The sequence below is a fragment of the Microcaecilia unicolor genome, chromosome 1, assembly GCF_901765095.1.
Source record: "Microcaecilia unicolor chromosome 1, aMicUni1.1, whole genome shotgun sequence".
Classification (NCBI taxonomy): domain Eukaryota; kingdom Metazoa; phylum Chordata; class Amphibia; order Gymnophiona; family Siphonopidae; genus Microcaecilia; species Microcaecilia unicolor.
Window position 1 is genome coordinate 235,229,862 of NC_044031.1, and position 26,171 is coordinate 235,256,032.

The 26,171-nt window shown below is 44.5% G+C and overlaps 2 protein-coding genes across 2 annotated transcripts in view; both read right to left on the reverse strand.

Annotated features, from left to right (window-relative positions):
* The window catches only part of CAVIN4 (caveolae associated protein 4), a 63,380-nt gene extending 62,384 nt beyond the window's left edge, over positions 1–996 (reverse strand). The window contains exon 1 of the mRNA XM_030204860.1: positions 514–996. Within this exon, the coding sequence (XP_030060720.1) occupies positions 514–933 (420 nt within the window). The 5' untranslated portion in view covers positions 934–996. The remainder of the gene's footprint in view (positions 1–513) is intronic.
* A 519-nt stretch (positions 997–1,515) lies between these two features.
* Positions 1,516–26,171, reverse strand: part of TMEFF1 (transmembrane protein with EGF like and two follistatin like domains 1) — a 451,913-nt gene continuing 427,257 nt past the window's right edge. Inside the window, exons 9-10 of the mRNA XM_030204848.1 lie at positions 8,361–8,519; positions 1,516–2,814 (exon numbers count right to left, since the gene is read on the reverse strand). Coding sequence (XP_030060708.1) covers positions 2,730–2,814; positions 8,361–8,519 — 244 coding nt within the window. The 3' untranslated portion in view covers positions 1,516–2,729. The remainder of the gene's footprint in view (positions 2,815–8,360; positions 8,520–26,171) is intronic.

Genomic DNA, 26,171 nt, shown 5'->3' on the forward strand with positions numbered 1-26,171 from the left:
TGCCTAAATTTATGCTTGTAAGTCCCAATTAAATATAATTAGTGCCAATAACTGCTTGTTAAAAAAGCACAAATCAGCTTGGGGGGGGGGGGGGTGCACATAAATTTACACATGCAATTTTTGGCAACTTTTATAGAATCAGGGGGTTAGTGAACAGACAAAGGATGAATAATTTTTGTTATGAAATAACAGATTATTTCCAAAATATGTACACAAGTCTTGCCCATGTACTCATACGACATACAGCTTTTCTGAAATAAAGGAAGGCATCACTTCAAAAAACTTAATGAATTTGTTTATCATAATCTTTATCAGTGAACAAAACCCTGCATATGAGTAATGGTCATTCATAAATTATGACAGAAAATCATGTATGTAATACAACTCCTTGCCCTTCCTGACATGTGTTGTATTTGATCTCTGCTATTTTTACATTTGTACTCTCCCTTGGAGGCAAAAAGCTTCCTCACGTTTGTCAAACTTCTTGTTTCTGATAGGAAAGGAACATCATACCTGGTATATCACAACTCGAAACTTGTTTTTCCTCAATAGCTCCTCTTGCTTTGTTTCCACCTTCTGAACATGGTCACTCTGCTTGTCCACACGTGCCTTCACGTCTTTAACATTTGAACTAACCTTGCGGGTTTTGTCCAGGAGCTTATTAACCGTGTAACCTGTGTTTGTGTGGGCCTGAGCCAGTTTTAAAATATCAATCTGTATGGATTTGATGGCGTTTTCCATTTCCCGGTGCCGCTCTTCCATTCTCTTCTGGCTCGCTTGTACCGTGTCCACAATGTTGGCTACTTTATCGAGGACTGTCACGATTGTTACGGCGGCATCCTGTTCATGGTCTTCCTCAGACACGGCCGATAAGCGGTTGAGGTTGAATTTGTCAGCTTCCGTAGTGACTTCATGATTATCCATTTTGCTCATTTCTCCGTTAGGTCTGCAGGAGAGGAAATGTGACTGCTTCTCAGGATGTCTGCTCAGATCTCAGGGAAGAATGCTGGCACTAGTGCAAAAACCGTGGCTCAACAGCTGGGCTCAAAGAGGTTCAAGGCACTGTGTCAAACTCCACCCACAGGGGCGGCTCAAACATTTATAACCATGAAATGTATAAACACCATTGTACACATGCCTCCTGGAATATGAAACCTCTAAAATTAGGAAGTAATGCATATTGGGTTTAGAAGATTACATGGATATGCTTGTGTGCATGATTGTAATTGTTGAATACTTACACTGTTCTGGCAAGATTAAATATAGATAAACTGGCCTTTTTCGCAGCCATTAACCTGCTTTCATTAGACCATGGTGTTGCTCTGTGCAGAGATCATCAGATGCTGCATTTAAAATGCAGGAAGACACATTTCACTAAAAAGACTGCCAGAGACTTTTCAAAGTAAGAATGGCACTTTGTAGCCTTTTGGGAATAGGTGGTCAACAAAGATGAAATTAAAAGAATAAATTAAATATGATATTCAATGACAAAGAAACACACTAAAACAAAGGCAATATAGTGAAAACATTATATTGTGCATGCTTTTTCAATGAAAACGTTGAAAGCATTTCTGTAATCAGTTTGAACAAATTATCAAATCCTACATGCAGAATTCCAAAAGCCTAGGCTACTTGTTAAAACAGCTGAACACAGTCTACTCACATTTTTATCTCTGGAGCTTTCAAAGAACAACTAACACTCTATCACTATAATACCTACAACCAGCAGACTCATTTTAGAGAGGTTTTTCTTATTTTATTGCTCTTGGTAAAATTGTACGCAAGAGCACTTGTCTTGGGAGACGATTTTTTTTTTTTTACCCCTTAAACACAGAAACTATACAGTTTAAATCATCTTGCTGTTAAAACACATACTTTCTTTATAAAATCAAACCAAACAAAATGCCTCCAAATTTTTAATACGTATTAAAGCAGATTTAATGGTGATCAACCACGAGGCTTTACCCCAATCATAAGAGTATTAACGTTTAGTCAACACTAATAATTCTTATGTTATTCACATCTAGCACAACATATATCTTTTTTCAAAAACCTAAGCTGTCATTGGTACTACTGGGAATCATTTCCCTGTAGTTTGAACTTTTAGACTTTTTAAAAATGTAATCTTGAAAAACAGTGTCAGAATTAGGAAGATGGCAGTGCTCCAAGGTCGACCCATACAGTTAGCAAACGTTACACTTATATACGGTACACAGCTACACAGTTCATGCGATAGGCAGTGTCTAAAAAAAAAAAAAGAATCCATTACTTCCAAAAGACATTTAGATATCTATCAAACACAGTGTCTTCTAGTTCTTCGTAAGAAAAGTAAACTGTAAACCATTTTTGCTTAGTTCATGCCTGTTGTTTGCTAAGGTGTCTTGTTCCTTTGTATTTCTTCCGTCTGTTTTCTATCTACAACCACTGGAAACGAGTCTGTGTTTCCAAGAATATTACACTCATAAGGAAAGCGTAAGTCCATTATACAACCATGTGATAGAGAATACATAAAATGAACTAGTCCACCGCATTCAAAACATAAAAGGAAAAACTGATACTTCAGTCCATTGCTGCTGGAGTTGACGTCTTCTTTGTACGGTAAACCAACAGTGCTATCCTACAAAATGTCCAAAAATAAGGCCTCTGAAATAAATATTCCCATTCGTTAAAAAAAGAGCTAGTAAAAGTGAACATCACATGGCCAATGTAGGTAAAAAAAAGTCACCAGGCTAAACCATTCTGGAGGAAGTGTCTGATGTAAAATGGCCTAGGTTTTGCTTCTGACGACGTCCTCTGTTGTTTTTAGGGCATTTTCTGCAAAACAAAAAGATATGCTTAGTTTCATGTATTTAAAAAAAAAAAAAAAAAAGGTGATTATTTTCCTTTCCATGTCGTTTCATATCCTTTTAAACCCAGACCAGGAAAAAAAAACACTAAAATGTAGGGGCCCTTTTACTAAACTGGCCTAACGCAGGATGCAATTTAGCATTTTGAGTTAGTTTTACCATGAGTGCTAACTGTGTTGTATTTATTTATATTTTGTGAAGGGGGAATGTCATGGGTAGAGAATGGGCGTTGATACGCTATTTAGCTAGCACTCTAACACTAACACACGCTAACCCCAGATTCAATATAAGGCGTGGCAAGAATGCAGGCGTTAAATTGGCACACACCCAATTTACATATGTACCTTAATTGAGTAGCGAGCCAATCAGCAATGATAATTGGCTGATAATCAATTAGCAGAACTAATTGGCAATAATTGGAATGTATGCATGCATCTTTTTAGGCATATTCTAAAAAGAGGTGCGGGCAAATTCTAACACATGAAACTGAAAAGGGGGCCCAGCAATGGTCATAGAATGGGTGGGCTGTGGGCCTTCTTAAAACTATGTGCAGGTATTTAGGATTGGTTTTACATGGCCTAAACAGGTACATCTAAATTTTAGGTGCAAGAATTGCACCTGCACAAATTCTATAAAAGACGCCTAACTTTAGGTGTAGTTTATTTATTTATTTATTTCTGCATTTGTACCCCACATTTTCCAACCTGGTGGTAAGTTCAATGTGGTTTACAATAAATCAGATATAGAAGTTTCTAGGTGTTTGATATCGACGCAAGCTTGGTTTGGTTTGTTTGGTGATTTGCTTTTCGGCGCCGATTTTTCAGGCGTCATATATAGAATTTGGCCCTAAGCCCATTTACTAGTGCAACTTAGTAAAAGGACCCCTAAGTGTTTTTTCCAATGTCGTCAATAGTGCAGTCACTTTGCACACCATTGATTGATAGTGCACAGCACTGCTCAACAGGCGCACTATTAATAACATGTACACCAAAATGCAAAGATATTTTAAACAACTTTATTATTAAAATGAAAAATTATAGAAAACAATGGGAAAAACAACCCCCCCCCCCCCCATGCTTATAAAGCCTCGTTAATGGCTGCCGCGTGGCAATGTTAACACAGCCTGTTCAAAGTGAATGGGCTTTGCTGGCATTAGCGCACCGGCAGCCGCTAGTATGGCTTTGTAAACGGGGGGGGGGGGGGGGGGGGGGGGGGGGGGGGGGGGGGGGGAGTAAGCAATAATTTTTGGCTTGCACACTCCTAGTTCCTGGCTTGTGGTAAGAGGGGCTGGAAATCTTCCTTTGACAAGATGAGATGCACTAGAAGAATTTTTCTAATTTTGTTGTCTGTGTTAAGATGGTGTTGGTGCACCTTCAAAACTTTAGAGGCCTGTTTACTAAACCGTGGTAAAATGCTGTATTTGACATATGTTAGGAATAAAAATGAATGCATGATAAATGCAAAGCCTGTGTAGTAATTATAGTGGGTATGGTGAGCTACTGCACAAAGCAGACACGTACAGCATGGTAAATGCATCACCAGGGAGTGCACTATTTAATAATGCATTTGCTGTAGCATGCTGCAGTAAAAAAAAACAAACCACGATCAGTAACACTTAGGCCCCAATCAATCTCAGCGCTTAATGCTCCCATTTTCCCCAATCAATCCTGATCCCTTGAATCATAGGAGCCGGCTCTGTGGGTGCTGTAGGTGCTTGAGCACTGAACAATGTTTTTGACTGTGTCCGGAGAGAGGTGATTTCTGTTGGGTTTAGTACCCCCAATGATTTTGAACAGTTGGCTTCTATGACCTTGATCACCCATGACACTTAGGCCCCCAGCCCAAAATGACTACGATCTGCTGCAACACTTAATTTCTCATCACCAATCCCTCTCATCAGCCCCAGCACTTGACTTCCACTACCTGATTCCCCTGATCAGCTACAGCATTACACCTCCGAGCCTCCTGACCCTCCCCAGGAGTTACTGGTGGGACAGTAGTGGACAAAATGGCCGCTATGACCCCTAACAGTATTCTCAGAACTACTGTTAGTGTTCACAACCACCATTTTGAACATAGCCTGCAATACTCATGGGTATCCAGGGATTGCTACTGCACTGCCACGATCTCACCAGGGAGATCATGAGGGTAGGAGTAAGTTCTTTGATTACTTGGAGAACTGGGGGTTAAGCATTGAGGCTGAGTGGGGGAACAAGGGGTGGGGGAGATAAGTGCTATTGATCAGGGTTTTGTTATTATACCAATAACTTTATTCATTTTATTTGCCAAATTTAATATACCGCCATTCAGGGAAAAATTACGCATCAAGGCATTTACATGAAATTTGGCCTAAAATCAAAACAAAGCAACAGAACACAAGACACAAAAGGGAGGGAAGCAAAGTAGCATAACAATGAAATAATAAAAGCAGAGAAACACTAGGGAAAAACACAAAACGTCCCACCTCCTGATCAAAGCATACTTCCCCATGTTCATGGAAAACATTAGCTGTCAAAATATTGCCTGAACAACCACGCCTTCATCAATTTCTTAAATCTCAGAGTTGATCTCTCCAACAGCAAATCATGGTTATAATTTGGGTGCATTTAGATGGCATCTGTATAAAGGGTTATTTTCAGGTGATTATGGCCACATATGCACATGAATGACTTCCTGGTGTAAAAATACATGCTATGACATGAATGCGTGTACTTTGCCAGTAGGCGTGTACATGGCTGAAGTCTGGGTGGAAAATGGGGTCAGTTTGCAAGTAGGTGCATAGATGATTAAATACACTAATTTACGCTTATACATGAGTAATCCAGGCAAGGACATCTGCGACTGCTCTATCTCCTCAACTGCAAAACACAGAGGCGCCTACATTTCTTTATAAAATACTAGTGTAAGTGGCAGAAACTGTGTCAACCTTGCAGGCATGCAAACTTGAACCTGCTCTTGAAGAGGGTAAATCTCCACGCCTGCAAGGTAGACACGGTTTCTGCCTCTTATGCTAGTATTTTACAAAGACAGATAGGGCCTTAGTCAGTAAATGGCACTTACATTTAGGCACTGGGGAAAATCTGCATTAACCCCTGGATTCTATATAGCGTAGAGTTTCACGCTGAAATCCAGGCATATTCTATAACAGCAAATGTAACTTAATTGGCTTAACAAGCCAATCAACGTTGTTAACAGCACTTAACAAGAAATAATGAGCACTAATTGGCAATAATTAGAATTTATGTGCACAACTCTCTAAGCGTATTCTGTAACGCACTGAGCAAAAAGGGGGCATTGTTGTGGGCGGGGAAATGGGCATTTCGTGGGCATTCCAAAATTTGCATGTGTAGTTATACAATATGGCCCTCTGTGCCTAAATCTATGTGTCAGGATTTACACCACGCTTCCACTGGTATAAATGGAAGCATGTAGTTTTAGGCGCTGGGATACCAACTAATTGTATTCTATATACCGCACCTAAATCTAGGTGCCGCTTATAGAATATGCTTGGGCAGAAATGTTTCCATGCGGATTTTTTAGGCACCATATCTAGAATCTTCCCCAAAGCGCTATTCTATAAGGGCTGCTCTGGGCTGAGCACCCTGTATAGAATTGCGTTTAGAGCGGATTCCCATGCCCAACTTTGGGTGCAAGGACTTAAGCCACCTGAAATTTTGTGTACATCCTGGCGTGCACGTTGGGCCTGTAAATCGGGTATTCTATAGCACTGTACCTAAATATTAGGAACACCCCTGTCCTGCCATGACACTCTCATGGCCACACCCCCTTTTGGGTGGTATAAAAGACATTTTGGACATGCAGCGATATGGAATAGCGTACAGTCAGATGTGCGCACAAATCCAAATTAGTGCCAATTAAATGCTAATCAACTCCATTGGGGGTAAATTATATATATGGTGCCAAAAAAAAGTGATAAGCCACGCTTAAAGTTAGGCGTGGTTTATAGAATAGCGCTTATGCCCAGGATCACACCTAACTTTAGGCGCAGCCATTTGCACCAACTGAGATGTGGTGCAAATCTTTGCGCCTAAATGAGGCGCATTTTCCCCATATTCTATAACTATGTGCGTTAATTTTAGGAACACCCCCGTTCTGCCCATGACCGTTCCATTTCTGCGCTCCCTTTATGAACTCATGCATAAAATTTAGGCCCGGATTTCATGCCTAAATTTACAGGTGTATATTCCAAGTAAATCTAACTAGTGCCAATAATTACTTATTAACAAGCCAATTATTGGTGCTTATATATCTCATTAATCAATTAAATTGTGCAAGTAAATAGGGAGAGCGCCCAAATTTGCACGCATAATTTTTAGCAACATTTTTAGAATTCAGGGGTTAATGTCAATAATTGGTTGTTAGCACCCAACTGATTAATTAGTTTATGAGTCCCTTTTACAAAGCAGCAGTAAGCCCAAAGCGGGCTTACCATGTGCCAATTTGGAGCTACTGCCAGCCCAACATGGGCACCAGCGGTAGTTCCAGTACCAGTGTGTGCCATTTCCCACGCTGGGGAAAACAGGGATTGATTTTCTTGCACAACGGTTACCTGGCGGTAATTGGGCAGCACCACGTGCTACTTGGTTACAGCCAGCTTAGCATGGGAGCCCTTATCGCCACCTCAATCGGTAAGTACTCCCCCTGCACGGCCACAAAGTAAATGAAATCTTACCGCATGGCCATGTATTTTTGCAGCCTTTGTACTCGCTGTGGTAAAACGGGCCTCAGCGCATAGCAAAAATGGCCGCTGTCACTACTGCAGGGCTCTTTTTACCGCAACTTGGTAAAAGGGACCTTCAGTGCACATCTGGGCTCTGTGCCCAAATTTGGGCACCCTATACAGAATCCGAGGGTTGGCGTCAATGGCCTTTATTTTCAAAGCTCTATTTATGTTTTGGACGTCTGAAAACCAAGATTTAAACATCAATATTGCATGGGCATCCAAATCCCAATTTTATAAAGCCAAGATATGGACATCTACAACCGCAGTACATCCATATGGCAAGGGGACATGGTCTGGGCAGGACAACTGACTTCAGCAGAGGAAGGGATGTCTATGTCGAAAATCATGGATGTTGTTACTTAGACCTGGTACTTGGCATGTCTAGTTTTAACACATTTTAAAAATGTTATATTAATGCAAATGTGTGAAATGAATTTAAAAGAATGTTCAAAAATTGGGAAAACAGCAAACAAACAAACAAACAAAAAAGGTTGTACTTAACTGATGGCAGCGAATGGACATCCCTAAAACAGATGTGTGGCAAAGTTGGGTTTTCACTTTAGCTAGATAGCAGCAGCAGCAGCATTTAGCTACTATTCAGTTAAAGTTATTCTGATAAATCCATCACAAATATTGCATGTCTACGACATCTGGATATCTACAACATATCCAGATCCTTTACTGAAAATCCACTTAAGATATGTGCCTTTAAGTAGAAAACTTCCTGCTGAACATTGGACTCGCATTGTGTTCACTAAGGCATACCATACCTTGTTATGCACATAACAATTGCAACAATAATAGCGATCTGTACTGCTCCAATTATTGCAGCAATGAGCACATGGGTAAGCTTTTGTCTACTCGGAACAACATAGAGAATATTAAAATCGGTTTTATCACAGTATTGCCCAGTATATCCAGAATCACATCTGAAAAAGAACCAAAAGAAATGATTTAGTGGAAGGCAGATCTCTGTACAAGTCAAGACAGTTTTGCAATCTATGACAATGCAAATGCTAACTGCTATCAGTTAATGATTTAGCACTGGAGAAAAAGACAGGAGAGATTTCTCTCCTTTGCTACTCCCAGCAACACATCCATCCTCCTTTTCATTATAGATCCACCTCTCATATATATCTTACATTCAGTCTCTCTTCCCATACTTCGATCTGTCACCCTTCCGTTCCATGCCAAAATCCTTCATCCTCCATTCAAAAGCCACACACCCCCATCATAAATCCTGGTGAACCAGAAAGGCTTTCTTATGCCCCCTACTGGCAGTTACTGCCGGGTAAGAATGATGGCTCTTGGAATTTTGAATCATGCATGCTACAAGATTTTCACTTAGGAGGGGGGAGAGGAGTGGGCATGTGATGGAGAGTTCAGTATGTTTTTTGGGTTGTATGCGTAGATGCGTATTTTCAAAGCATTTAGACTTATAAAGTTCCATAGAGCCCTGTTTACTAAGGCGTGCTATAGGAATATTATTTAAACGCTAATATTCAGTTCTAGTCCTTGCTTCCTGATTGGTCCACGTCAGTTAGAGCTAGACCTTTAAATTGTGAACCAAGACGCGTAGCCGCCATTTTGGTGGATCTATAATCCTTGATCAGTCGGCATGTTAGCACAGCATTAGTAAGAGGTAAGAATTGTTCAAAAATGTCTTTGCTCCTAACACAAATTGATAGCATCAAAATTTAATACATTTGGAGGTATTAAGAGTAATCTATTATGTTTATATCCAGGGGGTATCCTTGAAAAAAACGTTTTTGATGGTGAAACATGACTCATGTTGGAGTAACATCCCTCTGAGGCCGACATTCTTTATGCTGAAAAAGCTAAGTAAAATAACATTACTGTAATTGGATAAGTTAACAAAACTAATAGAAAAAAAACGAGATAGTATAAAAATACTGTATTGAACGTAAGAGCAGTTTTAGTGGACCAGTGGCGAGCCGGGGTGAATTTAGGCAATAACCATAAGCAACTGGTATACTTAATCCCCCAAACTGAGGCCCTGTGACAAACTATATTAATGCAGTTACAAGGCAGATGAATATGATTTGTAAGTAAGCAGATATTTATAACAACATACAATTGACTTGGTAAGAGCTATCTGCTAACAAAAAACCTTTAGATCTGATTCTTGATAGGAATATTATGGGCATCTACACAGCGCATCTCTAGTGCAGCTTAGTAAACAGGGCCCTAAGTGCTTTGAAAATGAGCCCCTTTGAGGGCCATAATCGAAAGGGGCGCCCACATTTTCCTGAGGACGTCCTCGCAGGACGTCTTGGCGAAGGGGCGAGGAAACCCGTATTATCGAAACAAGATGGGTGTCTATCTTTCATTTTGATAATACGGTCGGGGATGCCCAAATCTTGACATTTAGGTCATCCTTAGAGATGGTCGTCCTTAGACTTGGTCGTTTCTGATTTTCGGCGATAATGGAAACCGAGGACGCCCATCTCAGAAACGACCAAATGCAAGCCCTTTGGTCATGGGAGGAGCCAGCATTCGTAGTGCACTGGTCCCCCTCACATGCCAGGACACCAACCGGGCACCCTAGGGGACACTGAAGTGGACTTCAGAAAAAGCTCCCAGGTACATAGCTCCCTTACCTTGTGTGCTGAGCCCCCCAAAATCCACTTCCCACAATTGTACACCACTACCATAGCCCTTACGGGTGAAGGGGGGCACCTAGATATGGGTACAGTGTGTTTCTGATGGGTTTTGGAGGGCTCACATTTACCACCACAAGTGTAACAGGTAGGGGAGGGATGGGCCTGGGTCCGCCTGCGTGAAGTGCACTGCACCCACTAAAACTGCTCCAGGGACCTGCATACTGCTGCGATGTACCTGAGTATGACATTTGAGGCTGGCATAGAGGCTGGCAAAAAATATTTTGAATTTTTTTTTTTTGAGGATGGGAGGGGGTTAGTGACCACTGGAGGAGTAAGGGGAGGTCATCTCCGATTCCCTCCGGTGCTCATCTCGTCAGTTCGGGCACCTTTTCGTGGCTTGGTCGTAACAAACAAAGGACCAAGTAAAGTCGTCCAAGTGCTCGTCAGGGAACCCCCTTCTTTTTTCAATTATGGGTGGAAGACGCCCATGTGTTAGGCACGCCCAAGTCCCGCTTTCGCTATGCCTCCAACACACCCCCAGGAACTTTGGTCATCCCCATGATGGAAAGCAGTTGAGGACGCCCAAAACTGGCTTTCGATTATGCCGATTTGGGCGACCGTGGGAGAAGGACGCCCATCTTCCGATTTGTGTTGAAAGATGGGCGTCCTTCTCTTTCGAAAATAAACCTGATAGTCTCTCATCCCCCTCTCCTCAATCTGATTCAAGTCCTATAGCAGTGGATTGTCCCTCTAACATTGGGCTGTTTGACATGAAAGAATAGTGATATCTCATGGCAATGGGTGCTCAGTTCCTGATATTGTGAACTTTATGCACAGCATGATAAGGAAAGGTTTATCACATGCAGTAACTCTGGAACCTTCTAAAGTTACTGCAGGTTAGTACATAGAGGAAAATAAGTTAGACTCAACACTACATTACATCTAGGCCTTTTGTAAATTATTAGTTGTGAGCTGATTGATAGAAATAAATGTTTTTTTTTTTTAAATCTTTAAACAAGATACTTTATCAAATTTCTACCCTAACAAATTCTAGAATCACTACTCCCATCCTGAAACACTTATTTCTAGAATGTGGATTACATTTCTAAAGGTGTGGACAGCAGATAGCCATCTACAATTGGAAAAAAGACAAAAATGTTATCGGTAATATGTTGAGAGGAATTTATTAAACAACGTTATAGCCTTAATGCACCTGAATGAGCAATAAGGGATTTAGCGCGCGCTAAATGCTAAAAGCCCATAGCAACAGAATGGACTTTTTAGCATTTAGCGTACTCTAATTCCCTTAACGTGCATTAAGACCACAACGCTATTTTATGAATTCCCCCCTAAATGTATTTGTTTATTTAACTTATATATTGCATACCACGTACAAACACTGATTACATTACTACTACTACTACTACTATTTAGCATTTCTATAGCGCTACAAGGCATACGCAGCGCTGTACAAACATAGAAGAAAGACAGTCCCTGCTCAAAGAGCTTACAATCTAATAGACAAAAAATAAATAAAGTAAGCAAATCAAATCAATTAATGTGGATGGGAAGGAAGAGAGGAGGGTAGGTGGAGGCGAGTGGTTACAAGTGGTTACGAGTCAAAAGCAATGTTAAAGAGGTGGGCTTTCAGTCTAGATTTAAAGGTGGCCAAGGATGGGGCAAGACGTAGGGGCTCAGGAAGTTTATTCCAGGCGTAGGGTGCAGCGAGACAGAAGGCACGAAGTCTGGAGTTGGCAGTAGTGGAGAAGGGAACAGATAAGAAGGATTTATCCATGGAGCGGAGTGCACGGGAAGGGGTGTAGGGAAGGACGAGTGTGGAGAGATAGTGGGGAGCAGCAGAGTGAATACATTTATAGGTTAGTAGAAGAAGTTTGAACAGGATGCGAAAACGGATAGGGAGCCAGTGAAGGGTCTTGAGGAGAGGGGTAGTATGAGTAAAGCGACCCTGGTGGAAGATGAGACGGGCAGCAGAGTTTTGAACCGACTGGAGAGGGGAGAGGTGACTAAGTGGGAGGCCAGCAAGAAGCAGATTGCAGTAGTCTAAACGAGAGGTGACAAGGGTGTGGATGAGGGTTTTGGTAGAGTGCTCGGAAAGAAAGGGGCGGATTTTACGGATGTTGTAAAGAAAGAAACGACAGGTCTTGGCAATCTGCTGGATATGAGCAGAGAAGGAGAGAGAAGAGTCAAAGATGACCCCAAGGTTTCGAGCTGAGGAGACAGGGAGAATGAGAGAGCCATCAACAGAAATAGAAAACGGGGGGAGCGGGGAGGTGGGTTTGGGGGGGGAAAATGAGAAGCTCGGTTTTGGTCATATTTAATTTCAGGTTAAATCAAGCCTATTACAGATAACAGGAGGAATTTTCTAAGAAACCACCTAGTTTTAAGCTGGCAAGAAAGCATGTAAATGCTGGCATTCTAATACAAGTAATAAAGAAGAGGAACCCCCAAACAAGGGAACAAAAACTAAAAAGACAAAAAGAATGGGGGGAGACTAATCAATTTCCAAAGGGCAAACAGTTATTAAAATGTACAATAAACATATGAAAATGGAGTGGATACAGCATCATTTACAGAAGAGAGTGTGTATGAACAACTTGTAAAGCTAAAGGTGGACAAAGCCATGGGACTGGACGGGACCCACCCCAAGATATTAAGGGAGCTCAGAGAGGTTCTGGCGGGTCCTCTTAAAGATTTGTTTAATAAATCCTTGGAGATGGGAGAGGTTCCGAGGGACTGGAGAACGGCGGAGGTGGTCCCTCTTCACAAAAGTGGTGATAGGGAAGTAGCTGGAAACTACAGGCCGGTAAGCCTCACTTTGGTTATTGGAAAAGTAATGGAAGCGATGCTGAAGGAAAGGATAGTGAATTTCCTGAAAGCCAATAAGTTGCAAGATCCCAGACAACATGGTTTTACCAAAGGGAAATCATGCCAAACGAATCTCATTGAGTTTTTTGATTGGGTGACAGGAGAATTGAATCAGGGACGAGCTATGGACGTAATCTACTTATATTTCAGCAAAGCTTTTGACACGGTTCCCCACAGGAGGCTTTTAAATAAACTGGATGGGCTGAAGATAGGACCTAAAGTGGTGAACTGGATTAGGAACTGGTTGATGGACAGACGCCAGAGGGTGATGGTGAATGGAGTTAGCTCGGAGGAGGGAAAGGTGAGTAGTGGAGTGCCTCAAGGATCAGTGCTGGGGCCGATTCTGTTCAATATATTTGTGAGTGACCTTGCCGAAGGGTTAGAAGGTAAAGTTTGCCTATTTGCGGATGATACTAAGATCTGTAACAGAGTGGACACCCCGGAGGGAGTGGAAAACATGAGAAAGGATCTGAAGAAGCTAGAACAATGGTCTAAGGTTTGGCAATTAAAATTCAATACCAAACGTAATTCTGGGTATTCTATAAGAAACGGTTTCAAATTACAAAATTGGTGAATATAACAGAAACCTTCATGAAACTTTTAAACAAAAATTATTTCTCTCATTACTCATATTATATATATAGTTACTTTTTGTGCAGAATCCAATAAAATATATAGGTATTTATTTGTTGTGCTCAGTTTTTTGGTGTATTGCTGTGGACTGAAAATCCAAGCTTAGCAGGGACACCACCCTTACATCATAGCACATCCTACCTCCATCCTAATAATGCTGTTCAATAGATGGGCAAAGTCCAAGAAAAATATTAAGACTTGATGTTCAAAAAAAATTAAATAACAGCTACTTAGCTTAAGCAGAGATGTACAGAATCAAAGATCTTCTTCCTGCCAAGTTCTTGTCCACTGCAATACTTTTTTTCAAAAGAATCCTTCCGTGCAAAGTTTAAGAACAAAGAGAACACAGTCCAGCAATTCTAGTTCCCATGGGCCATGTTTCGCCAAACTAATGGCGTCTTCAGGGGAACTGATTGTTCAGCAGAACCAGGGAGGAGCCCCACCCTGTCCGGTTCACCCCGGGAGGCGGGGATAGTGCTGGGCAGACTTATACGGTCAGTGCCAGAGCTGGTGGTAGGAGGCGGGGATAGTGCTGGGCAGACTTATACGGTCTGCGTCAGAGCCAGTGGTTGGGAGGCGGGGCTGATGGTTGGGAGGTGGGGATAGTGCTGGGCAGACTTATACGGTCTGTGCCCTGAAGAGCATAGATACAAATCAAAGTAGGGTATACACAAAAAGTAGCACACATGAGTTGTCTTGTTGGGCAGACTAGATGGACCGTGCAGGTCTTTTTCTGCCGTTATCTACTATGTTACTATGTTACATATGGACTTGATGCAGTCCTGCGTTTCAACACAAAAGGTGCCTGCTTCAGGAGTCACACAATTCAAATATGAAAATCCAGCAATCCACTAAAACGATTGTCAATATACCACCATCAAAGAGTTCCAGAGTTGGAACAGAGCATTGAAATGTAATAGCAAAAGCTTGGGTTGGAAATTGATCAGGTTTCCCCCAGTGCTGGCATTCTAGTCATTCATGTGTGTATCTGAACACATACAATCATACATCAGCAGTTTCTGGTTAGTGGTATTCTGTCAGTACATGTCTAGATTTGATGGTGCATATTTTGTGGGCGAGTATTCACATATACTGGAATTTGGGTGGAGCATGGGTGGAGTGTATCCTTATGTGTGTAGATTAAAAAACTATCTGATCGATAATCAAATGCACTTATCCTGTTGGCAGGTGTTGCTAACCGAATAAGTGCTGGCGAGCGGGGTATTCTGCAGCACTAACTGGACAGTACCACTGAATATTCCTCTCATCACTTCAATACTATCTAGACTGTGCCGGGGTGGTCCATGGGTGGAGCTTGGGCATAGGGACAGCCCGACCATTAGGCCACCTGAGGTGAGGGCTTCAGGTGGCACTTTTCAGGAGTGGCATCTCCCCAGCTTTACCAGCAGCGGCAGCGATTCCCACACACTGCCCTGCCACCAGCACCTGCCTCTTCTCTTTACTGCGGCCACCTCTCTGATGTAACTTCCTGTTTCGTCAGAGGTTCAGGCAGCCGCAGTAAAGGGAAGAGGCAGGTGCTGGCGGCACGGCAGCGTATGGGAATCGCTGCTGCTGCTGGGTAATGCCGTGAAGGGGAAATGCTGGGTGCTGACGCCAGGTAGGAAGGGGTCAGCATCTCGGCCCGGGTCGGGGGTTATCTGTTTAGAGGCAATATTCACATTGCTAACCAGATAGCTTACCTGAATAAAACTGGGATAGCAAAAAGGCTGTTTCAGCTTAATCTGGATTGCTATCTGGTTAGTGCCGATTCCCGGATATTGTGCCAGCCATTTTTACCCGCAGTGGCCAGAGTTAAAAAACACACCCACCCCATGTGCTTAATATTGTTTCCTTATAATGTAAGTGTGGTCTTTTTTGCAATCTAAGGGGTCCTTTTATTAAACTGCACTAAAAAGTGGCCGGCAGTAGTTTTAGCATGTGGGTTTCCAGAATGCTCTGGCCACTTTTTAGCGCAGTTCTAAAATGGCCAAATTTTTATTTCGGCCAATACCACCTGAGCCCTTACTGCCACCTATTTAGTAGGTGGTAAGGGCTCATGCACTACTTATGCAGTAATTGGGCACTGTGCAACAATTTACCCGTGTTGCCCAATTACTGCCATGTGTGCCTACTCCCCGCTCTCGCACAAGGTTTATGACCTGCCTATGTGTGTTTTTTTTAAATTTGAAAGCTTCCCAAATGTAACCTGAGGGTTTTTTTTAACCTCTGGGTGGGGTCCTGGGGGGTGGGTCCCTAAAAATCAGACCCGAGGCTCAGGCAGAGACGGGGCCTTTCTTAAAGCTGCCCCCTATAAAGGTTGAGCCTCCTGCGGCTCCAGAGGGTCCGCACCCATGGACCGCAACTCACATCCAAGGACCCTCCCCAGAGTTAACCCCCCCCCCCCTTGGGTTATGCATGGGAAGCTTTAACCCCCCCCCCCCCCCACACACACACACACACACATAAGCAGTGATAAGCCTTCTGCGAATGTTTGGGGTCACACAATATGGTAGCAAGCTCAGCCCACACCATGGGCCAGATAGGCTCATGCTGTCTCCTGTCATAAAACCAAAGATAGAGGCACTTCCTTCATGCAGCTGCCAATGGGAGCGTAGGAGCAACAGACAGACACTGAAAGAAGAGTGAGTCACATAACTTTATAGACATGGCAATTTTACCTTTGTTACCACAATAATATGTTCAGCAATTAAGGTAAAAAAACAACAACAGAAAAGTACTGGGAAAGGAATAGAGGAGCTAGGCAGAGGTGAATGAATTTGAAAGGGGTTATTGGCTGGGAGAAAGAATGCAGCTGTGAAGGGCTACAGGTGGCAAAAAGCAGCTGTAAGGAGAGGGAAGCTGAGTGATGGGGATATGTGCTGGGAGTGCAGCTGTACCTGTGGAGATAGGAACAGGAACAGGAAGGGGTAAGTAGGGTTTATTGTCTAGGAGAGAGAATTCTGCTGTGGAAGGCTGGAAGAAACAGAAAGGAGATGTAAGGGCAGAGGGGCATGGTGATGGGGATATGTGCTGGAAGTGGAGCTGTGAGAAGAAGATCTACAAGAAAGGGATTGAAAGGAGTTACTGGCAACAAAAAATAATTCTGCTGTGAAGGGCTGAATAAGACAGAAAGGATCTGTATGAGAAAGAGAGGCTGGGTAATGGGGACAGGCATAGGCGGTCGGTGGCCCAACTGTTTGGGGAGGCTAAAGGGGGTGGGGTTAGGGGTGGGGCCAGGGGCAGGGCTTACATCTATAATTGTCTGACAACACAGAAAAAAATAAGTAAAAATAAGTCACAATTAATACCTTTTATTAAATTTAGATGTTAAATATGTATCATATATCAAAGAATAAAGTGATTGCTCAAAGCATGTACTAACCACAATTGCTCAACTGCAAAACACTATGCACAAATTTGTGCAAAAACACACTCATAAACCTTACTGTACCATAACACTGGGCAGACCCTAATAAACCAATATACCACCCATACGGAAAATGCAGACCGTCAACAATATGAAACAAGGGATCATAATATCACAATTCTCATGTAGAGCCACAAAACACCCTTTTAGGGTGGAAAGTGTTCACAATGAGCTCCTTTTATAAACGACTATATGTAGATCCTTCAAGAGGTAGTGTGTCATGATTTAGGCTCTAAAACCCTTTCTGATGATTTGGTGCCACCTCAGTAAGGCCAATACACAATTTCTCCACTGCAAAACACTATACACAAACTTGTGCAAAAACACACTCATAACCTTACCAAACCATAACAGTACTAATTCCAAGGACAGGATGAGCTACAACCTTATGCGTGGAAAGGCAGCACTGTAATTACACCGGGCTCTAAAACACCAGTGCACAACCTAGTGAAACAAACAAAAAAAAAAAACTCAAAAAGGGCTGAAAACACTACATGCTAGCAGAATACTGCACCTTGATTTACCTCAAGAAGTCAGACTCAGCACGCAGCAGTACTAGAAAAATTGAAACTTACATGCAAAACATCACAAATGCATATTTCCAAAAGCTGACATATTCCAGTTAATAAATTCTGAATAAAATACTTTTTTCTACCTTTGTTATCTGATCATTTAGTTTTTCTATTCACTTTGGTCCCAGTGTCTTCTGTTTATGCAGAATATCTTTCCATTTGATATTTTTTCTCTCACCATGTCCACCATCCTCCTGTGTCCTTATGTGTCCTGTCTACCATCTATAGCCCTGTCCCTATCCTTTCTCCACTTTAAACATCTGCCCTCAAAGTGTTTCAATCCAGCCCTTAAATTCAGCAATTTCCCCTCCATCCATATCCAGCATTTCTCCTCACTCCCTTCTGTCCCTGGATCCACAATCTCCCTCTTTTTCTCTTTCCCCTCTAGTGTATATCTATCCCTCCCTCTCATCCATCCCCATGTACAACCTCTCTTCCCTCCTTCTTCTCTCCCACTGTCCACATCACTCTCAGTATCTCCTTTCCTTGCACCCTGGGCCCAACATCTATCTCTTTCTTCCTCTTCCTTCCCCTTATAGCATCCCTCCCATCCCCATACAGCATCTCTCTCTCTGTCTCCCCATGCATCTCCCCCCAACATTTCCCACCTCCCTCTCTCACCTCTACCAGCCAGCATGCTGCCTCGGTCCCTGACTCCTAAAGCATTCTTATCTTCACCCGTACCCGTCGCCATCAGCGCTGCCTCACTGCCTGCCATTCATTTCCACAGGCAGCTCCGTCTGTTTACCAGGAAGTGCATCAGAGAGAGCTGGAGGAGTGGACGCGGCAAAGGGGAGCAGGAACGGAGCTGCCTGTGAAAATGAATGGCAGGCAGTGAGGCAGCGCTGACGGCGACGGGCACGGGTGAAGATAAGAATGCTTTAGGGAGTCAGGGACCGAGGCAGGCAAATTGCGAGGGGATGTTGGGTGGGCCCTGGCAGGGGGTTGGGGTCACGCGCGCGCGGGGGGGGGGGGGGGCAAGGAGAGCTGCCGGTCGGGGACTCACTCCCCGACGGGGAGAGCAGGAAGGACGGTGGGAGAGCTCACTGGCTGCTGCGGAAGCCCTGCGTTTGTGAGGGCAGCAGCCAGGGGAACGTCAAGATTGGGCTGGGGAGGCTTAGCCTCCCCAAGCCTCTTATAAGGAGCGCCTATGGGGACAGGCTGAGAGTGGAGCTATAGGGAGAGGAATAGGAAGGGGTTGCTGCCTCAAGAGTGAGAATGGTGCTGTAAAACTAACTTTCGCAAATCTCTGAAGACTCACCTCTTCAACAAGGCATACCACAAACATCAGCAATTGTAAATATAACACATCTCCACCTTACCTATAATCAGAACTGTTTTTTCTTATATCTGCTTGTTTAATTTTCTATTATGTCATTCACGGCCTTTATGTAACACTAATTGTTATCTTCCAATCTATTCTACCAAGAACGATACATTATAAGCCATATTGAGGCTGCAAAAAGGTGGGAAAATGTGGGATACAAATGCAATAAATAAATAAATAAATAAAAGGCTAGAAGAAACAGAAAGGAACTGTAAGGGGGGGAAGGGCTGGGTAATTGGGACAAGCACTGGTAGTAGAACTGTGGAGAGAGGAACAGAGGGGGGCTAGGAAGGGATAAAAAATATTCAAAGAGGTTATTGCAGTGGTTCGCAAATTTTCTCGGGTCACGGCATCCCGAGGCTACACATTTCCTCTCTGGTCTCTCCCCCCCCCCCCCCCCAAATGGTGTTGAGTCCTACCTTTGTTGGCGGGGATGCCCAAGTCCCAACGGCTGAAGGGGCTTGGGCATCCCCGCCAACAAAGGTAGGACTCTACTGCCCAAGGCCTGAGTTCACTGCTGCCTGCGCAGGGAGCAAATCAGTGGCATGCTTCACTCTTTCCCCTTTCCATTCAGCATCTGTCCTCCTCCCTCCCCTTCCAACCAGTGTCTGCCCTCCTTCACTCCCTCTTCTATCCAGGGCCTGTCCTCCTCTCCCCCTTCCATTTAGAGTCTGCCTTTTTTCTCCCATCCAGGGCCTGTCCTCTTTCTCTTCCCCCTTCCATCCATCCACCCTTCCATCTAGCCTCTGCCCTCCTTTTCCCCCTTCCATCCAGCAACTTCCCACCTTCTATCCCCCTTACATTCAATGTCTGTCCTCCTCCTCTTCCCCTTCCATTTAGAGTCTGCCTTCTTTCTCTTCCCCCTTCCATCTAGCCCTCCAGTCCAGTCCATCCAGGACTGTTCCTCTTTCTCTTACCCCTTTCATTCAGTCACTGCCCTCTTTCTCTTCCCCCTTCCATCTAGCCTCTATCCTCCTTTTCTCCCTTCCATCCAGCATCTTCCTACCTTCTATCCCCCTTACATTCAGTGTCTGTCCTCCATCTCTCTCCCCTTCCATCCACTGTCTGCCCTCCTTCCTCCCTCCATCCAGAACTGTTCCTCTTTCTCTTCCCCCTTTCATTCAGTCACTGCCCTCCTTCTCTTCCCTCTTCCATCTAGCCTCTGCCCTCCTTCTTTTCCCCCTTCCATCCAGGGTCTGCCTTCTTTTCTCCCCGCCCTTCCATCCAGAATCTGTCCTCTTTCTCTTCCCCCTTCCATCTAGCCTCTGCCCTCCTTCTCTTCCCATTCCATCTAGCCTCTGCCCTTTTCCCCTTCCATTTAGCATCCTCCCTCTCTTCCCCCTTCCATCCAGGGTCTTTCCTCTTTCTCTCCCCCCTTTCAACCAGTCACTGACCTCCTTTTCTTCCCCCTTCCATCTAGCCTCTGCCCTCCTTTCCCCCCTTCCACCTAGGGTCTGCTTTCCTTTCTCCCTCTTCCATCCAGGGTCTGTCTTCTTCCCCCTTCCATCGAGCCACCCTTCCATCCAGCGTCTGCCCTCCTTTTCCCCTTCCATCCAGCATCTGCCCTCCTTTCTCCCCCTTTCATCCAGCCTCTGCCCTCCTTCTCTCCCCACTTCCATCCAGACTCTTCCCCCTCCCCCTTCCACCGAGCTTCTGCTCTCTCTCCCCTTTTCCATCCACACTAAGTCCCCCCTCTATTTCCCCTCCCAGCTAGCCTCTCTATCCCCCCACACCCACCTCTGTTACTGCTGCTTCTCTAGAAGTGGTGGCAAAGCAAGCCACAGCCACCATGAGGCAGGACTCTTCATTCACGTGGTTGCCAGCTGTGCCCCAGGAGAGGAAGTGGCATTCGAGGAAGCAGGACTTGTCAGCAACGCATATGGAGAGTCCGACCCTGCAGTGGCTGCAGCTTGTTTTGCCACTGCTTCTACTCATCTCTGAGATGATAAAAAACCCGGCTCTGTTCCAAACAGCGCTTCAAAAATAGTGCTGGAACAGCACGGGGCGTTATTAGACCTAAGATCAGGGATAATTGCATGCAAATTTACGCACGCAATTATCTCTGATCATGGGGTAGAAGTGTGGGAGAATTGTGCCTGAGCATGCACTCAGCACAATCCTTCTGCACTTGTTTGACAGGTTTGGGCTGTCAAAAGCCCAAACCTGTCAAACACAGCGGCTGGAGATCCATGGGAACACCAGGCCCCAACTACCCCTGCCCCGAGGCAACGGGGGCTGGAGGTCCGGCGAACCTCCGGTCCCCCCGATGATCCCCCCCCCCCAGGTTCAGGAAGGGCTGGAGATCTGGTGGGTCTCCAGCCCCCCTAACTTCCCTCAACATTTCCAAAACAGTCCCTGGTGGCCCAGTGGGTGACCAACCCCCCCCTCCCCCGAGCAACAGGGGGGCTGGAGGTCTGCTGGACCTCCAGTCCCCCTGACGATCCCCCCTCAGGTTCAGGGATGGCTGGAGATCTGGTGGGTACCCAGCCCCCCCCCCCTAATCCCCCCAGCAAAGGGTCCCTGGTGGTCGAATGATCAATCCACCCCCCTCCCTACCTACCCCCCTACCTTGTGAGTTGGAGGAGGGAGGTTGCCTGCCTCCCTCCTCTTCCTTCAACACCGCAAAATGGCAGCGCTCAGCCCTGCCCAGTGTATCCTGGGATGCACTGGGCAGGGCTTCACACCATATAAGGGAGTTTTGTGGCGTCGAAAGAAGAGGAGGGAGGGAGGCAGGCTACCTCCCTCCTCCAACCCAAAAGGTAGGGGGTAGGTAGGGAGGGGGCGGATTGATCACTGGACCACCAGGGACCCTTTGCTGGGGAGGTTAGGGGGGGTTGAAGACCCACCGGATTTCCATCCCTCCCTGAACCTGGGGTGGGCGGATCATTGGGGGGACCGGAGGTCCGCCGGACCTCCAGCCCCCTGTCCTGGGGGGTCTTCAGGATTGCTTTGTTGGGGGGGAATGGGGGCCTGCTAGCATGCAAATGCATACTGGACAGGGCTCACCATTCCTCCCCAATGATCTGCAAACCCTAACGCCAGCTTGGAGCTGGTGTAGGGTTTGCTGTGGCCAGCGACCCAATCTTTGGCGCGCTGCTCACTGATCATTGGGGATGAATATGTTTAGCCCTGTTTTGCATGCATTTGCATGCTAGTTGTGTTCAGAGCCCTCAAGAGCGTTGTTTCACGCGCTCGGGGACTCTGATCATTGTGCGGTAGCAAACGCTGGTGCTAGTATGGTGCTAACAGCCTCTAGCGCCGTCATTTGCTTTTGATCATCCCCCTGCTGGAGAAGCAGCAGCAACGGCTTGGATGACAATGGGCGAGAGGTGGGGAAAATATACCAGGGCCCCCCTGTGAGTTCACTGCAGCTGCCCGTTTGGGAACTGCTGGGTTTTTAGTTGTGAGAGTGAATGTTGCTGTAAATGTTGGAAGAGTCTGAAAACTTTAAAGAGAAGAGAGGCTGAGTGATGGGGACAACAGATGGGAGTGTAGCTGTGTGACTGGAGAAGAAACAGGCTATGAGAGTGACAGGAACTCAGGGAGACAGTATGGGCAATGATTGGGGGGGGGGGGCAGAGCTAGGAGAAGGATTTGGGAGAGAGGAAAAAGAGCAGTCAGAGGGGGCACGAGATACAGAGGAAAGAGGAGCTGAAAGAGATGAAGTACATCTTTCTGGAATTGGGAAAGGATGGACTGAAAGGTGAGAGGAAAGAGAGGTCATGATGGAGAGAAGAGGCTTGAAGGTGATAAGGTTGAGAATTAATAGACAAATGGAGAGGAACATCATTTTCCTTTTTCACAAAAATAAAACAACCATCCTACCTGAGTGTGGGATGGTATGGATAGGCCATGTTGTACTGGAAGGCATATGTGGTATAGATAAGATGTGGATGGGAGGGGAGGGATGAGCTGGGGTTGCGGCGCAAGAGAGACTGGTGGGACATTCAGTACTTCCCTAACTCTTCTTTTAGCCTCAGGGTGTGCACTACGCGATGTGTCCTACATCTAAAATATGACCATGCCAGCAGTACCCATGACTCTGCCATACTTTGTTTTTCTTTTTACACACATGATAATGTGTGCCAGGTTTAGCACCCCCAAGCATTTTGAAAAGTTGGCTCCTATGGCTGGAAGACCTAAATAAAGGGGATTCAAATAGTCAAGAACACATGTAGGACTAGATTCTATATATCACACCTAAAAAATTGTCACCGAAAAAAAATACGCCTGTGTGTATTTTCTAAAGTATGCCTAAATTTAGGCATACTTTATAGAATTTGCCTAAATTTCTATGTGGTTTATAGAACACGCTGAGCGCCCGTCTGCGCGATTAAATTTAATCACAGGCAATACCAATGCCTAAATTAGGCGTGAAATGGGTGCATTCTATAACGGGTGTATTCTATAGATTTTAGAAAACCCCACACCTGCCCATTCCATGCCTATGGTCACGCCCCCTTTCAACTACATGACAGAATTTATGTGCATCAATTTACAGTATAAGCTTAGACGGTTGTAAACGTAATGACAAATAGTGTCAATAATTGCTTGTTAATTGGCAATTATCAGCACTGATTGTCTTGTTAACTAATTAAGTTGCGAGCGCAAATCCAAAACACGACCAGATTTGCACATGCAACTTAAGGCGCGCTATATAGAATCCAGGGGATAACCACTACGGTTTGCAGAACAAAATGGAAATCCACAGGAGCAAGATAATACTGCAAGCACTTCAGCAGAAGTAGCTTATTAAAAGCCAGCATTACTATGGCTCAGATCTGCTCTTTAAGTAACAATCTCAAAACCATCTATACTCCTAGATTACAGATAACCTCCTGTATAGATTATGTGTCCCCAGTCTGAATAACCTGATCCTCTCTATCCAGAGAAGCACAGTTCATTAAGAGCAGTTTTGGGGTTTTTTTCACATTCAACATCAACCCATTACTAGCCATCCAGGAGCTTACAGGCACTAAACCCTCATTCAGTTGCACTGAAACATCAACAGATGCTGTTCAGGGAATCAGCAACTGAACATTGTTGGCATACACACAAAAATGAATTCCCAATGACCCCAGCAACACAGCAAGTGCTATTGGGAACATGTAAATAACACTGCCGAGAAAACAAATCCCTGTGGAACCCCTGACTGCAGCAATTTCTAGCCAAAGAAGGCAATCACTTGTGAGATTTCTCCTTATCCAGTAAAGTGGGTGTTTTTGTCTTCCTCCACCGCACACCATCTTGGAAAGAGGAGTACATAAGAACCCCACTTAGTTCCCTCCAGCATTCACCTGCCTCATGCTAAACACAAGATTCTGTAAAAATCTAAGAGGTCAATATTCAGCTGGTAGCCGTGAGCATTTTGCTTACCCAAAACAGTGTTATTTATTCCTGGATATTCAAAGCCAGGACCTCTGTGGGCTTCGGCTTTGAATATCCCATTGTTTTCAAGCCAGCTAGAACATAGCCACTTAAGTCAATTCAGCACTTAAGTGGCCATGGATTAGCACAAAAAGATAGGACAGACAATTATCTGGTCCCGTTTATGCACTAACCATGGATGCTTAAGTGTACAGCGCTGCGTAACCCTAGTAGCGCTTTAGAAATGTCAAGTAGTAGTAGTAGTAGAACGCCTCCAAGTTAGCTGGTTTTGTGTTCGATGCTAACCAAGACATTCAGCGGTACGTAGCCAGTTAAGTACAACTGAATATTAGTGGCTAGCCCCAATCAAGTGATTTAACTGGTCAGTGGTCAGGTAAAAGGTTTTGCATATTGGGCTGTAAATCGCTAGCAATACTAGGATGGCCACTGTTTATGTTTACTACCAATTTTGCCATACTCTTTTGCAAGTATTACTGTATATCCTTGTTGTTTCACTTGTAAGCCACATTGAACCCAAGCATGCTTGGGATAATATGGGGTTTAAATGTCATAAATAAATAAAATAAATAAATAAATAAAACAAAGATACTTACCTGTAGCAGGTATTCTTCGAGGACAGCAGGACATTTATTCTCACATGTGGGTGACGTCATCCTCGTCACCCGGTGTGGAGCTTAAACAAGTTAGTATAGCTTTAAGAAAACATGCAGTATCCCCACCACACATGTGTGAGTGCCTTCCCACCCACTGCGAGAGCACGGGACCATCAGTGCAATAACATAGCATGGAAAACAACTCAAAGTGGAGATGGGAGGGTTTGTGAGAATGAATGGCCTGCTGTCCTCTGAGAATACATGCAATAGATAAGTATCTTTGCTTTCTCCGAGGACAAGGAGGCCATATTCTCACATGTGGGAATCCCTAGCTACAAGGCTCACCAAAAACAACAACCATTTGTCAACTGGATCTCGCAACGGCAAGGGCAAAATAGTAATTAACCTGAGTAGTATATCTCACTGGCATTTGTCAAACTAATTGATTTTGACAGGTGACATACCCACTTCCGGATTCTCAGCCAATCAGAAGTAAGGACACACACAAACCATGCCCAAGCTCTGCCCGAGCCATGCCCACTCCTGCCCATACCCCGCCCACTTTGCTGACATCACCAGATTTGACATCGTGGCCTCACCCCTTTTGCATAACCACACCACACGCCCACTTATTTGCATAGCCCTGTCACAAGCCCAGCCCCCTTTTGCATAACCCCAGGCTGCACATTCACACAGTTGTATATTGTTTCAGGTTAGTAGTGTATCTCACTGGCATTTGTCAAACTAATTGATTTTGACAGGTGACATGCCCACTTCCAGGTTCTCAGCCAATCAGAAATGATGACATCACCAGATGTGATATAGCCCAGCCCAAGCCCATCACTTTGCATAATCACACACCTTGCCCCACCTAATTTGCATAGCCTCACCCCAAACCTCATCTCTTTTGCATAACCCTGCCCAAAACCCCATCCCTTTTAGACATGTCATAGGAAGTGACATCATAGACACTCCTCTTTTTCCAAGATGGCAGCTACCACTGAGCACACTACATCACTTCCTGTTTCCACTACTAGCTGCTGTCTTGGATGGGGTCATGTGATGGGAAGGGATGTCAAATGCCCCCAATACTGCCCCCTACAGTCATGGAGGAATGTGAGTTGCTTAACC